This window comes from Phyllostomus hastatus, unplaced genomic scaffold (assembly GCF_019186645.2).
Source record: "Phyllostomus hastatus isolate PE091 unplaced genomic scaffold, TTU_PhHast_1.1 phas_contig_196, whole genome shotgun sequence".
NCBI lineage: Eukaryota > Metazoa > Chordata > Mammalia > Chiroptera > Phyllostomidae > Phyllostomus > Phyllostomus hastatus.
In genome coordinates this window covers 29,762,959-29,779,515 of record NW_025333709.1, presented here as the reverse complement: position 1 = coordinate 29,779,515, position 16,557 = coordinate 29,762,959, and the positions used below count along the sequence as shown (strand labels likewise).

The 16,557-nt window shown below is 40.4% G+C and overlaps 1 protein-coding gene across 2 annotated transcripts in view; it reads right to left on the bottom strand.

Annotated features, from left to right (window-relative positions):
• SLAIN2 (SLAIN motif family member 2) overlaps positions 1-15,660 on the bottom strand; it is a 71,556-nt gene extending 55,896 nt beyond the window's left edge. Inside the window, exon 1 of one of the 2 annotated variants that reach the window (XM_045834162.1) lies at positions 13,837-15,660. In XM_045834162.1, coding sequence (XP_045690118.1) covers positions 13,837-14,225 — 389 coding nt within the window. In that variant the 5' untranslated portion in view covers positions 14,226-15,660. The remainder of the gene's footprint in view (positions 1-13,836) is intronic. The other variant, XM_045834161.1, reaches the window with a different exon arrangement.
• Between the last annotated feature and the right edge of the window lie 897 nt (positions 15,661-16,557).

The following is a 16,557-nucleotide window of genomic DNA, read 5'->3' as shown; positions in this document are numbered from 1 at the left end:
AACATGCCAGAGATTTAGAAGAAAAACATCCATGATGCTTCCCTTGCTCAAGATTCCTGCCACATTTGAGTTGAGCACTGTGTCTCCCAAACAGATTACAATATCTTAATCACGGAAAGGAGTAAAAAGAACACTTAGAAGTAACCTAATTCAACTTTTTATCTCTTTGTAATATCCCTTGCTGTAGGACCTGTCAGCAGTCTTCACTGCTAACAGTTACTTACAAGACATTTTAAAGGCAGTCCATACCATCTAGGAACGGTTTTATTGGAAAATTCTTTCTTACATTAAATAAAAACTTGTCTGCCTCTAATTCATACCTATTGTTTTGGTAATAATTTCCAGAGTTGTATAGAATTAGTCTAATATTATTTTACCAGCCATGTGGCCCCTTCTTTGTCTTCCATTTTTTAATAGCTCAAAAAACCTTCATTATGATGTTTTTCAGTGTTCCCAACACTGTTCTATTCACACATAGAGGCTCTAAATATTTGTTCCATTAGTGAAAAAACAATTAAAGCCATGTTAGAATCACTGGAAAACCACTGCTAAGAAGGGCATAAAACTCTCATCTAGATGTAACTTCTGATTCACTTAAAAATTTTATCCCCACCCCATGTTATTTTAAAGTAACTTCTCCTTGGTACAAGAATGCTCCTTGGTACAAGAAAAAACCCTTCAAGATATTAAACAGTGAATGACTGTTAATTGTTCATAAGTCATAATAATTACATAAATTAAACTGCTTTATTAACTTAGGCTTATCATTATTAAACTGCAGGGAAATTTTCCCAATGGCCCTTACAAAAAGCATACATAAAACAAAGAGGTCGCCCCAGCTGGTGTGGCTCAGTGGATTGGGTGCTGGACTGTGAACCAGAGAGTTGCTGGTTCGATTCACATGCCTGGGTTGAGGGCTGGGTCCCCATTTGGGTGTGTGTGAGGGGCAGTCAATTGATGTATCTCTTATGTATTGATGTTTTCTTCCCTCTCTTTCTCCCTCCCTCCCCCTCTGTCTAAAAACAAATAAATAAATAAAATCTTAAACAAACAAAGAGGTCATGTAATAAAGTCCACTCTTAGTGAAGCAAAGGGCTACAAATGAAAAACACAGTAAATAAAAATCACATACCTATCTATTTTTAAGTTGGGGACATTTATCAATAAAATTTACTGATGATAAATCAGTCTGAGTTTAAAGTGACTTCATAAACTTAAGAGAAAAATGATTCAAATTAAACTGGATTTAGCCCTGGCTGGCATAGCTCAGTGGATTGAGCACGGGCTGCAAACTAAAGCATTGCAGGTTCGATTTCCAGTCAGGGCACATGCCTGGGTTGCAGGCCATGGCCCCCAGCAACTGCACATTGATGTTTCTCTCTCTCTTTCTCCCTCCCTTCCATCTCTAAAAATAAATACATCAAAATCTTAAAAAAAAATTAAGTGGATTTAACAGGATATGAGAAACTTATGAAATCTCTAATCAAAATGTTTAAGAAATAATCACCTGCCCCAGCCAGGTTGGATATTAAACATCTTAAAAACAAAAGGCATGACCATCTGATCTCAGTCCATTTCTAACTTTGTTTTCTATAATTCTGTGTTCTGCAAAAGTTTCTAGGGGCCTTGCAAAGAACCTGACAACTCATATCAATTTCCCCTAGTATCTCTGTTCTAAATCTGTTGTCTCCACTACAGATATAGGGGCTATCAACAATAATGGATTTCTGAAAGGTAAGAAATAAGAAAAAGGGAAAAAATAATAAAACCACAAAGTTCTGGATACTAACACTAATTTTAACTAACACTGATTAGGTAATACAGTCTGTATAGATATATAAGGAATATTAAAAGTCTCATCTACAACAGTACAGCAGAGTAGATAAATAATCTAAAACCCATTTAGAAAGTATTTCACACATATACCTCCTTTTTTCCCCACAAGTAAATTCCTTTCTGATTAGCACAATTCACAAAAGGAATGGAAAAAACAACAGGCTTGAAGACATGGAGAAGTCACTTCCTAACCCTACCTCTCAACAATGAATATTTTTAAATAGCAATGTAGAGGTTTTAATGTATTGTATCACTTGTTCATTCTTTTCTATGTGGTTTGAGAAAGTCTGATTAAAAAGTATATAAAGGATCCTTTCTTTAAGACTCAGGACTCTTCCCCACTAAAGGTATACCTGTTTTAGATAAATGCAATGAAAACTGTAGATTTCTGAAAGATTAAGACTAAAATTACATTGTTTTACAAAAATGTGGGAGTCTAAGACTGCAAGTACATGGGTCAAAATACAGAGAAGGGTAAGTTATTGTAAATGTTAAAACAAGTGCGGACCCTGAGAAGATTCAGTTGGTTAGAACTCTGAGAAGGAATTTATTTGCTACAGTTTTCTCCCTATAGTCAATTGAGAACCCAAATTTTATGAATAATAAGAATCTAGCAGCCATTTGCTGACAGGGGCTCCCCACATTCTCTGTGTTAAGTGGAAGAGCTTCAGAACGAACTCTGGGCTTCCTGCACTTTGTGCAGCATGCTCCGCCGCCACCTGAGTCAACCACCACAGGGAAGTCCTGCTTTCCTTTTTCAACCAATGGACTGACAGCTGTCCTGTCCAATCAGAACTACACAAATTCATCTATACCAACCAATAAGAACTGTACAATTTGGAAATCTCACTTACATGAAATGGATCAAAATGGGAACCACATGCGGGTGGGTGGGTGTAAAAGAATTCTCTATAAAAGGTAACCCCTCCTTTGTCTTGGTGGAGCAAAATATAGGTTGCTACCTGAATCTGTGTCTTCTAGAGTGCAGCTCTTTTTGCTCAAAAAATGTTTTTTTTACTTTTTACAACAGTCTAAAATTAATTTTGGTTTACACAAGGATATTACAATAGTTGATTACAGTAGTTGAAACAGGCCAAGAGAGGATAAAAATAATATTACTCACCTAATACAAATTTCAATTCTAGTACAAAGAAAAGATGCTAACAGTGATACGGGACAACTTCAAGTATTTAGACATATGCTGAAAACTTCACCCTGCACATAGCAAAACAGATAGGACATTCTTGATTTACCTCAACAATTTTAATATCTCAAAAGGTTGAGAAAGAAATGAGAAGAACTAGACCTGCTTTGATGATCACCAACAAATTAACTAAGGAAATGAAAATGACCAGCCCTGGCTGGTGTAGCTCAGTAGATTGAGCTCAGAGCTGTGAACCAAAGCTTTACTAGTTCGAGTCCCAATCAGGGCACGTGCCTGGGTTGTGGGCCAGGTCCCCAGTGGGGGTGGGGGGGGGGGGTGAGAGTCAACCATACATTGATGTTTTTCTGCCTCTCTTTCTCCTTCCCTTCTCCCATCTCTAAAATCTTAAAAAAGAAAGAAAATAATCAAAGTACTAGAAGAAAATGCTATTTTGTCTTGAGTTTATAGCAGAATAGAAAGAAAATTCTAACCAGATGTGCAAACCAAGTTTTAGAATATCTGATCTAAAAACATTCAGAGAACATTTCATATTAAATAATTATTTTTAGTTGGGGAGTGTGAAACTGGTACTGTAATTGCATTTAAAAAGTCCTTATATTCTACTATAATATTCAGTATTTAAATGATATGATGTTTGGGATGGAACTTACTTCAAAATATTCCAGAAGGGTGACGTTTGAATGGTATGGGTGCAACAAGAATGGCATGAGTTGGTTAAGTGTTGAAGATGAGTGATAAGTTAAATGGAGGTTCATTTACTGTTCACTCTACTTTTATATAAATTTGAAATTTTCCAAAATGAATAGTTTTAAGTTCAATGCCAAGTTTGGTGAGTCTAGGACTAAAATAATAAAACAGTGATGATAATGATGAAAGCTAACACTTATACATTTAATTTGTGCCAAGAACAGTTTTAAATACTTTACATATAATACACTTAATTCTATATGGTCAGTACAATAATGATCTCTATAGTCATGCACTGCATGACAAGACATTGAGAATCATATCTAACAGGACAGTCCCATAAGATTACAATGGGGCTGAAAATTCCTATGGCCTAGTGAGGTTGTTGACATTATAATATCTTAGGGCCAAGTATTATATAAGCACTTACTATTGTGTTACAATCACCTACAGTGGTCAGTAGAAGTAGCATGCTATAGTCTAGGAGCTGTAGGTGAACAGAACTTGTCGCCCCCAAATATGTTTCTATCGTAAGAATTCTTTTAGGCTGTTCACTTTTAAGAAACAGCAAATATGAGAGAAGCTCTGAAAACTAAGAGAGGACACCTTTTGTAAAACATTTACATTTGTAAGGGCAATCTCCATTGGTCAGGGTGTCTCCCTCAGTGTACCAGGAAGAAGAGGATGACCTTCTCTCTAGAAACTGGTATCAGTGTAGACGGTAGTGACTTAAATCTGCCTAACTAACTACTTTACCCTGGTTTACTGAGCTTTTTCCAGTGAGCTCCCATAACTGACTTCCCTCACCTACAACTTCTGTTGTTTTGAGCTGAAGATGGTACTTAAGATGGTGGCTCAAGACCATTTAGGTGAGTTACTCACTTTTCCTAGGTCTCTCCCATGTGTACATGAGGTATACATGTTATTAAACTTTTGTCTTTTTTCCCCCCGTTAATTGTCTTTTATTATAGGAATGTCTTAGCCGAGAGACTCCTGAAGGGAAGAGGAAAAATTATTTTTCCTCCCTAAAGAGCCACAGGCTATATTGTGCAGTAGGCTATACCATCCGGGTTTGTGTCAGGACACAACAAGGAAATCTCTGAAAGTATCCCTTTCAGTATTTTGAGATAACGAAGAGGTTCAAGCACAGAGATTTAGTGGTTTACCCAGGGTCACATGGCTAACGAGGGTGGGAACAGGAATTCCAACTCAGGTTATCTAGTTCTTAGAGGCCTGGCTCTTGGCTGCTATGTTATCTGACTCCCAGAAGCTCTGAAGTCCAAGTTAGAACAAGAATAATGAGTACAAAAAGGGATCCTTACATAAAGAAATTTTAAAAAAGGTACATAGGCCTCAGGTTGTTAAAGGACAAATGACCAAAAGACAGAATGATCAGGAGGGGGAGCATATAATAACCAAAACTGAGTAACAGTATAAATCTATTGAAAATAACATTAAAAAAATAATTAAAATTAGGTAAAGGTTAACAAATTTTAAATATACATCCTAGCTCAGCCATATACATTCAAACCTCAGCTCTGGAATGTCTCCCATCTCGAACAATTCGGTTCTCGACCAAGCTATTCATGAAAAAAACTGTCAAAACTTCAGTTCTCAACCCGACAATCCTGTCACACTGATACTGGTATGATCAGTCACACGTCTCCCAGGTGACAAAGGAGAGAATGAGCAAGCAGGAGTCAGTTCGCTGCCAAACTTCACGTTGTTAACATCTTGGGCAATAGTGCTATGAACATTGTTGTGGGGTTTTTTTTTTTGCTTTTGTTGCTGCTTATTATTATTAAATTCATATAGTAAGCCACCATGGATCCTAAGAAGGTTAGTGATAATAGCAAAATGAAAGGAAAGTTGTAAGAGCAAAAATAGAGCTTAAAAAAGAAATAATTGCAAAGTATGACAAAGGTGTTTACATATTTGATCTGACTACTGAATAAGGCATGGGTGAAATCCATGATGAGCATAATTTTAGAACAGAAAGAGGCCATCAGGAGTGTTGATGTTGCTAAAGGTGTGAAACTGCTAGTGAAACAGGATCACAGGAAACTGAAGAGGCAGAAAACTTGTTGCTGATTTGGAAAGAAAAGCGGTTAGCTGGTGATACCACTTTGGAGGCAATGATATGAGAAAAAGCGAAGATGCTGCATGCTGACCTCCTGAAAGACACCCTGGGACGAGTGTAGAAAGTGATTTGTTTAAGGCTGGTAGGGGGTGGTTTGATAATGTTAAGAAAAGAAGTGGGATTCATAGTGTTGTGAGGCACAGGGAGGCTGCCAATTCTAACAAAGTAGATGCTGATAATTTTGTGACAAAATTTCAATAATACATAGAGGCCGAGAGATTTGTTCCCCAACAAGAGTTCAATTGTGATGAGACAAGCCTCTTCTGCAAGAAAATGACAAAGAGAACCTACATCACACAGAAGTCATTTCCAGGACACAAACCAATGAAGGACACACTGACATTATTGTTGTGTAGAAATGTGAATGGGGACTCAAAATTGAAGCCTCTACTGGTCTACCATTCTGAAAACCCGTGAGTTTTCAAGCAAAATAATGTCATGAAAAACAAGCTGAATGTGATGTGGAGCGCGAACAGCAAGGCTTGGGTAAACAGGCAATTTTTTATTGAGTGGATTCAGGAAGTGCTTGGGCCAAGTGTGAAGAAACACCTCTGGGAAAAACCACCGCCACTCAGGGCACTTCTGCAATGGACCATGCTCCTGCCGGTCCTCTAGGCTCGGAGGCCCGTTGGTGGAGGAATACAGCTTCATCACTGGTAGGTTCTTGACACCTACTGTCTAGCCCATGGACCAGCAGGTCATTTCTCATTTTAAAAAACTTTACACAAAGGCTTTGAGGATGAACCAGGGTCTGCTGTGGAGGATACTGTGTCTCTGGGTAAGTCCTTGGGCTTGGAAGGAGATGGTGACAATGCGGAGGAGCTGCTGGAGGATCACAATGCTGAGTGGACCATCAAAGAACTCAAAGACCTTCAGATGGAATCGCAACAGATGACAGCTGAGGGGCTCTCTTCAGAGGAGGAGAGGGGAAGGGAGGATATTCCTACTTCACTCATCAAGAAAATGCTTGGGAAATGGGGAAAAATGCAAAGTTTCATTGAGAAATATCACCATGACAAAAAAGTAGCCATTAAACGTGTTCGATGACAATACAGTGTTTCACTTCAGGCAAGTGTTAAAACACAAGTGAAAACAAACATCACTGGATAGGTTTTAGTGAGAGAGGCCCAGTGAGCCTGAAGCAAGGTCTAGTGGAGCCAAAAGACGTGAGAGAGAAAGAATCCTGTAAACACAGCTCCGTGATGCTTTTATGGAAGGGGACTCCGCTTCTAAACAATAATATCCCCCCACCCCTCCTCCCCCTATTCAGTCATCAGTAGCTCTCAACATTTTAAAGGTAAGTTCTACGGTGTATGTATTTTTTTTATTGTGCATTTCTTTTTTGTTAAGGTTTTGTTTACATTTCATGTTCTTTTCAGTTTTAAAGTGTTTACAGAGTAAACAGTACATTAGACATGTATATAAGAAAGGTTAAAACAAGGAATAATTTGGAGGTCTAGAATGGATGAACTCACTTACATTATTTCTAATGAGAAAAAAATAATTTGGTTTTCGAATAAATCGTTTCTTGAGCAGCCTTCTAAAATGAATTAAGTTTCAGAACCAAGATACCACTGGTATTTCCTGAAAAAATTAAATGTAGCATTACCATTTGATCCAGCAATTTCACTTCTGGGTATATTCCCAGAAGTGAAAGTAAGGACTTGTACAGATATTTGTATGCCCATGTTTATAGTGGCATTATTCACAAGAGGCAGAAGCAATCCAAGCGTCCATCAACGAATGAATGATAAAGAAAATGTGATAGATACAGACACATGGACACACACACACACACACACACTGGAATGTATTATCTTAAAAAAAGAAATCCTGTCATGTGCTACAGCATGTATGAAACTTGAGGACATTATGCTAAGTGAGTAAGTGAGTCACAGAAATACAAATACTGCATGATTCCACTTTTGAGGTACCTGGAGCAGTCAAACTCAGAAACAAAGTAGAACTGTGGTTGCCAGGAGCTGCGGGTGGGGCCAGTAGGGAAGGTAAGGAGTTGGTATTTTGTGAGGATAATATTTCAGTATGCAGGATGGAAGGGTTCTGGGGACCTGTTGTACAACAATATGTATGTGGTTGACAACACTGAACTACATGTTTGGGAGGCTGAATTTTATGGAGTTTTTTTTCATAGAAAAACATACATTCCATATTTTAATATAAACAACATATATATCATGTAAGCTTAGGTGTAGGAACAGAAAGAATTAAGAATGACATGAAACCCCTACCTTACATTATATTAAAAAGCAAAATATTAGCAAGGATTGAAAAAATTGCTGTTTTTTCTTGCCCATTGAATATGAAAAAAAAAATGGAAAGAAAGAAGGAAAAAGAATTCTGAGATGTGCTGCAACATAATGAATCTTGGAGACACTGGTAAATGACAAAAAGCAGTCACAAAGCACAAATATTCTCAGATTCCACATAGACGGGTTGCCTGAAGTAGTCAAATATGAGACAAATAGTAGAATGGTAGTTGTCACAGGCTTGGGGGTGGAGGCAGGTATTGTTCAAGGGCATGGAGTTTCAATTTTGGAAAGATTAAAAGGCTCTAGAGATGGATGGCTGCCCAACAATATGGATATACTCAATGCCACTGAACTACACACTTAAAAATGGTTAACATGGTCAATTTGATATTATGTATACAAGTATTTTGCCATGATAAAATGGACCGAAGACCTAAATGTAAGTTATAAACCTCCTAGAAAAAAACCCAAGATTAAATCCCATGAACTCAGATTAGGCAAGGTTTCTTAGATATGACACCAAAAGCACAAGCAACAGAAGAAAAAATAAACAGGACATCATATTAAATATTTGTAAATCATCTTTCCCACAAGGTATTAGTATCTAGAATATACAAAGCATTCTTACAACTTAACAAAATGAAAACAGGTTACCCACTTAGGAAATGGGCAAATGGTTCAAGCCAACACTTCTCCACAGAAGACATACAATGTCCAATATATTAAAAGATGCGGGACATCATTAGTCATTAGGCAAATGCAAATTGGAACCACAATGAGATACCAGCAAATGGCTACATAACAAAAAAAGACATATAATAACAAGTACTGGTGAGGATATGCAGAAATTGGAACAGTTGTACAATTATGTTGCTTGTGGGAACATAAAATGGCATAGCTACTGTGGAAAACAGGCAATTTCTCAAAAAGTTAAATATAGAGTGACCACTTTATCTAGTTATCCTACTTGTAGGTATAAACCCAAGAAAAATAAAAATATATCCATGTAAAATCTCACAAATATTGATAGCAGCATTTTTCATAACAGTCAAAAAAGATGGAAACCCAAATGCCCATCAACTGATAAATGGGTAAACCAAATGGGGTAATATTATTCACACATAAATGGCAATAAAAAAAGAGAATGTTATGATACACGCTACAATATGGATGAACGTTGAAACATTATACTAAATCAGCGATTTTCAACCAGTGTGCAGCAAGATTTTTTTTTTAATTTTAAAAATTTATTTATTTTTTAGAGAGAGAAGGGGAGGAGAAGAGAGAAAGAGAAACATTGATGTGAGAGAGAAACATCAATTGGTTCCTCTCACACACGCCCCAACAGGGGACCAAACCCGCAAGCTAGGCATGTGCCCTGACTGGGAACTGAACAGGCGACCTTTTGCTTTGGGGGAGGACACCCAACTGAGCCACACTGGTCAGGGCACTGCAAGAATTTTTAAAACATGCAGTACCTCCCTGGCTGGTTAGCTTAGTTGATTAGAGCATTGTCCCTGTACACCAAGATTGTGGGTTTGATCACTGGTCAGGGCACATGCAAGAGTCAACTGATGAATGCATAAATAAGTGGGGTAACAAATCCCTGTTCCTCTCCGTATCTCCCTGTCTCTGTCTCTCCCCCTTCTGTCCTTTCTCTCTTTCTCTCTGAAACCAATACATAAAAAAAAAAAATTAGAATAAAACATGCAATACCTGACTGTTTAGTCAAGGGCACCAACCTCCTTTCCCTTATACTGTCAAATAAAAAATGACAAGAGCCAAGACAACAGCCATCTGATGTGAATAAGTCAAAATCAAACCTATTTTTTTGTCAGATTAGCAAAAATATACATTGGTGTATGCCACACATTTTTACTAATTAATTTGTGTGCCATTCAGTCAAAAAGGTTGAAAATTGCTGTAGTAAATAAAGACTTGGTTGGTATGACTCAGTGGATCGAATGACGGCCTGTGAACCAAAGGGTGGCAGGTTCGATTCCCAGTCTAGGGCACATGCCTGGGTTGCAGGCCAGGTCCCCAGTAGGGGGCGCACAAGAGACAGCCACACATTGATGTTTCTCTCCCTCTCTTTCTCCCTCCCTTCCCCTCTCTAAACATAAATAAATCTTTAAAGAAAAGAGAAGAAAGAATATCGCTGTACTAAATGAAATAAGCCAGACACAAAAGCCACATATTATATGATTTCACTGATATGAAAGGAGCAGAAGAGGCAATTCCTGAGACATAGAAAGTAGATAAGTAGAGCTGGGGCCTGGGGGAATGGGAAGTGACTGATAACAAGTTGGAGTTTTTTGTGAGAATGATGAAAATGTTTTGAATCCGATAGTGGTGTAACAGCAGTACAACTTTATGAATATACTAAAAAACCAGTAAATCACACTTTAAATATGTGAATTTTATTATGTGTGAATTTCATCTCAACAAATAAAAACTTAAGGAGAAAAAATTGTATTAAGAGGATTAGTACAAAAAGACTGGAGCAAAGTATACAATGATACCAGATGACAAAGAGCAGGCAGAAATATTCCTCTTTAGCTTGTTTTTCTGCCAATAGTTTGTTCAAATAGGTCAAATAAACATTCTTCAAAGGAAACTGAAGTTAAGTTAAGACAAGGTGATAAATAGTAAGCTTGGGAAAGGTTTAGGCCTATCCCTCCAAACAATGGAATAAAACTAAAATATTGTCAATCTGGAATATCATTACAAGGTACAGAGTGTATCTGACCCTACAGGCTCACATTAAGCATAAGTAACAGAATTTAAAACTGTTAATGAAATATTTGGTTTCAAAATAACAGCACTTAGCTCAAGCAATTATATTCATCACACACTGTCTGGTCAAGTACCATCTAAATGCTGAGTACAGTTCTGGGGAGGTGTCAGAGGATCAACACAGTAGAGTTCAAATGTTTTAAGGAGTCAATCATGTGGAAAAGAGATTGTACTTGAAAAAGCAAAAAAAAAAAAAACAAAAAAAACAGTGGGAAAAGCACAGGCTTTGATGTCAAAAAGGCCTGGTTCCTAAAGGAAACAGATCAGAAAATATCAGAGGGTACCACGAGTACTAAAAGTAACTGTAGCTGTATGAAACTTTTGTTTCAACTATTCATACACATGTACTAGCCTATGATGCAAAATGTATTTCTGGTCATGAAGCTGGAGCAAAAAAAAAAAAGGAGAAGAAGAAGAAGTTGTAAAAAACACTACTCTAGAGTACTGTTTTCTAAGTATGTTCTATGGATACCAGTTCCTTAAGATCTCAGGGAAGTTTAGGAAACCTTAACACTTAGAGATTTACTATATTCAATTCACATTAGCATATCAAAAAGTACAGCATTAAAAAAACTTGTTTATTTTGTTTGATTATCCCATATATATTTGACCTCAGACTCATCACTATTTTTTCACACAGCATCTACCGACACATTCAGAACTGGCATTATATGGTATACACTTGGAGAAAAAAACAATTCCTCTACATGAAAAAGAAGGTACAATAGGTATCTTATGGGAAAGTAGATTTTTACCTTACAAAGAGAAAAATCTTGACTCTTTCAATCTTCCTCCCCCTGCCACTAACTCTCACCCCCTTTCAACTTACACTCCAAACACAACACATCCCAAAGCACTTTAGTTATCAAAGTTTCAATTCACGCAAATTTCTTCAAAAAGTACAGGATATCTACAGTATCAAGAAATGTATCCAGGATCAAAGCAGTAACCAGGAACCACCCAGTCAAAAGAAACTTCTAGGATAGTATTTAAGACTTGCTTTACTATAACAAATCCTATACTCAGAAACCAAAGCTGTAAGACTTAATCAGCTTCTGCAAGTGGAGTCAATGTGTTCTAATAATACATAATCTAAAAATGGGCTGATGAGTGCAGCTAATCCTCATTATTACAGCATCATCATCATCACTTGGAAGAGGCATGTGATGATATCTGGATGATTCTGGGTTCTTTTAAAGTGTATACATACCCAAGATTCCTTTGGGGGGACACTATGAAAAAACTGTCAATATCACAGTTAGTTCTAATAATATTTCTTATCACTTGACAATAAAACAAAGGCTTGCTTGGCATTATATATTCAAGAGTACCTCTATAATTCAATCCTTCCTAATTAGGAGTTACAAACACCTCTGACTCTGCGCTAGCAGTTGTTGGAGCATAAATTCCCTTCCCACTCTCTCTCCCTCTAATGCCACCTCCCGTCCTTAAAGTCTGCCTCAGCTACTTTGGACTATTATTTTCTTCTCAATTTTTGAGCACTCTCAAAACTTTTTGTTCCTATCACTTTTTTTTTTTTTTGGCAATTCACTGTATACATCCAGGTTATTTAACTGCATAAAACTTGGATCCCCAAAAGCCTGTAAGGTATCAACTTTTAAGAATCTTTAGACTCGCCCAGGATCTTCTAAGATCTTGGAAATCTTGATTTAAATAACTAGGCTTAAGAGTGAGAGCAGCTAGTCTGGGAGAGTTCACTATATGCCAGACCCAGTACTAAAAGCTTACAGGGATTCTTTCAATCCTCACAACTCTACAGAGTTAAGAACTATTATTTTCACCATCAAATAGAAGAAGAAAATGAAGCTCAGAATAACTTGCCCAAGGTCACACAGCTAGTAAATGGCAGAGACAGGGCCTGAATCCAGGCAAAGCTCTCAACCACCTTGGTACTCTGTAAAGTTCCAGTCCTGCAGTATCGGAGCCCCTGAAGGACTTCGATTTCACTAACTTGTAAGTTTCAATTTCAACAAGGAGCAGAAACGTTTTAGCCAAAAGTTAAAACTTTATAAATGGGTAAATTAAGAGAAAGAATTTCCCATAGACAGCTTTATGTGGTTGCAATAAAATATGAGGGTAACTGCCTCACATGTCCTTTCTATTTATGGAAGTGATATTACCATGTGGGTCACAATTGTATCAAGAAGTTGGCTTATGAAAATACAGCTTTGGCTTTCCAAGAGCCCTACTTAAAAATGTAAAAGAAAGACAGCTGTGATAACTGTCCAGCTCAAAAAAGGCCAGACCCAGTGCTTGTTTAAGAAATAAGAGCCAGGGCTCTTGTTCCACCCTTGACTCTCACACAAAGCGGCACCATCCTCTGCCCTCTGCACACAAAGCAAGCTTTACCCTGCTGCCCAAAGGGGAGTGCTGGTTCACACGGTCTCCCCTTCGCCGCCTGAAACGCACCCATCTCCCTCTCGTCCAAAGCACTGCCCACTGCACAGACTGAGACCACTAAGGTCTGCACCGCTCCCGGGGACACCTCCTCAATTAAGTAGACCCCTCCCCGACACACAAAATGCTCAGGCCACCATCCCAAAGCCAGTATGTATTTATTCCCAGTCACACAAAGCAGGATCCCTTCCTACAAGCAGTTTCCCACCTCCGGCTCCTCCCTCGACGAGCAGCCCTTCCCAGGCTGTGCCAACCCACAGACCCCAAGGGGATCCAAAACCCAGAGGGTACACAACCCAGAGAACTGGCTACTAGATCCTTTCCTCTCGCACTCCTCGAATTCCAAGTCCAGCTGACCCTCCCCCGGCCAAAGCGAGAAAGCCACGCGAGTCCCCGTCAGAGAGCGGATCCGGCTACACAAAGCGAGGTGTCCCGCCAGGTGCCCTCCCCGGGGGACCCTCGGAAGACGCTCTCCGCCCCCGGGCTCGTCCCCGCCCAGCCCCGGCCCGGCGCCCCGCGCTCACCAGCTCTCCTCCTCCTCTTCCCAGCCTGACAAGCGCTCCAGCTCCTCGGGCCGCAGCGGCTCCACCTCGTCCAGCAAGCCGCCCTCGCCCGCTGCCAGCAGGGAGGTGGTGTCTCGCAGCTCCTCGCTACTCGTCCGCCTCGGGCCCGACCCAGCCCCGCCGGTCGACTTGACGCCGAGGCCCAAGGGGAAGCCCCGAGGGGACGCCGAGCCTGAGGAGGGAGTGGACGTGCCGGCTCGCACCGGGCTGCCGGGCCCGAAGGAGCCAGCGCCCTGCACGGCTCCCGAGCGACTCCTCAGCTGTTCGTTCTGCTTCTCCAGCTTCTTCACCAGCTCCTGCAGCTTCCGCACCTCCTGGTCCGCGTTCACGTTGGAGTTAACGTCCTCCATCCCGGCCCCGCCGCCTCTGCCGCCCGCCACCCGCTCGGACTCACAACCACCGGGAAAGAGCCGGAGCAAAGACGCGTCGACGCCGTTGCCGCTCACTCTAGCCGAGGCGCCGGCATAGAGCAGGGCCAGGCCCCACCGCCAGCGTCCCCCCCAGCTCGGGTTCCGAAGTGCCGCTGGCCCCAGCCGACCCGCCTCATCTGCGCCGGCTCCAGGATTGGGGGAGGCGGCGCCAATATCCGGCCGCGGCCGCCATCTTCCCTCCGTCCCTCCGCCCCTCCGCCCCCCGCAGCCCAGCCCCGTCGGTGACCTCAGAGCGTCGAGGATGGACGCGGCCCGGGCGGGCGCAGTGAGGACCGGGTGGCTAGCTCGCGGCGGGGCGGGGCGAGCGGGAGGGGCGTGTGCCGGAAGGGGCGTGTCCGCGCCGTCCGCGGAGGTGGGTCGCTGCGGGGCTGCTGGGGTGGGGTGTTCTCGCCGCAGGCGGGGCGCGAGCGAGGGAAATCGACCCGCTCACCTCCGCCTATTGGTCATAGGTGAGGGGCGTGTAGTGTGTTCTCTACCCCTAAGCACTGGCATGTGGGACTAGCAAGTGGATCATATATTCCCTCCCTGCTGGTTCTCCGAAGGGCACTCAACCAGGCCCCAAGGAAAGACAGTTTACTTTGCCTGTTTGTTCAGCAAATATTTATTCGATGCCTACTTGCAACAGGAGATTGGCTAGAAGGAGCTTCAGAAACCATCTGTGACCCATCTCTGCAAATGAGAAAACAGAATCCCAAATGGTTAAGAAAGATCTAAGGTCAAAATAATAACCATAAATTGAGTGCCCACTACGGGCAAGACACTGTGCTAATAAGCACTTGAAAGGCTTTATCTCACCGTATAAAACATAGTTTCTCCGACTTAAAATCAGGGTATAGAAAACTGCTCCTCTCTCCTTGCCTTTGTCCATGTATTGATGCATAATGGGCTCTTGCGATCAGTTTTGTTCTGAAAAACTTTTACATTGTGGGTCCTGTTTTTTTTTAAGTTTTATATTAAAAGTACTTAATAATCATGTTGACATATATACCGATGAATGTTGAGAGATGTATGAATGTAAAAGTCTGCCGTTAAGTGGCACCCGTTTATAATGTGTACTACAGGCAGCAAAACAAAACAAACAAAAACACTTAAATGCTTTGTTTTTATCGTTTTTATTCCTCTTCCTTTGTCAGTTGTGTACTACTTGGCTGTGTTTGCAGATTTCCTCCAATTGCCTCCTCCACCCATAGCTAATAATAATCCAGTCCCATTACTCCTGGGTGTGGTCGTGGTTTACTTGCTTGTACTCTTTAGCTTTTCTGTGCTGTATTTTCCTTGCCTGGAATATTCTACCTGTCAAATCTGATTTCTTAAAACTCACGTTCATCCATCCAGGAAACCTTTTCCTGACAATTCCACAGACATCTAGTTCTGTTTAGCATTACCTGATCAGTAGTTTTGAACAGGTAGTTCTGCGGTTTTTATAAAAATGTTTTTAAGAAATCTTTTTTGTTCATTTTTGTTTGTATAGTCGAAAAAAATGGACCATTCATTTTTGCTTTCCATGTCTAGTGTATTGCCTGACACAGTGGGTATTCAATACTAAATTTATTGAAGGGTAGAATGTGCATTCTGACAGGTCAAGGACAAGATTGATGTTTATTCATAGCAAAAAACAGCATTGAGTATTTTGAAAGTTTCCTGACTAATGATAAATCAATAGAGTATTTCTCAGCTATGCACACTCAGTTAGAGGATGTCCTTGTCTGCTAGTACACAACAGTTGTGAATTAATATGTATCATCCATATAATGCTCATCTAAATAGCATTGCTGTCTTGAATATATCTGAATGTGTCCAAGAGACTGGTTGCCAGAATGTTAAACACTGACTATTTTGCATATAGCACTTTTTGCTTGCATTTAATGGTTTATGGAATAGATTCCAAGTGGGCTGTTTCTGTATTGAGGATACTTCAAACATATTCCTTGAAAGGAATAGTTCACATGACAGTATTAAGTTAAACACTGATATTCCATGGGGTAAGGAGAGTTTGGTGTCATGTGGAGGGATGAATTGAAAACCAAGAAGCCTGGTGGCAGACTCTAGCTGTACCCCAAGTATGGTGCTTGACGTAATCTCTGGTCCCTAAGCATGTCATGCTGGCTCTATATTCAAAACATGTCTGAATACTTTCTAGCACCTCCACTACTACAACTCTAGTTCAATTTGCCTTTTCTTGTCTAGATTACTGTGGTACTACTCTCTTAAAGGGCTTTTCTAGTCTGCTGCTTATAACCCGTGAGTCACA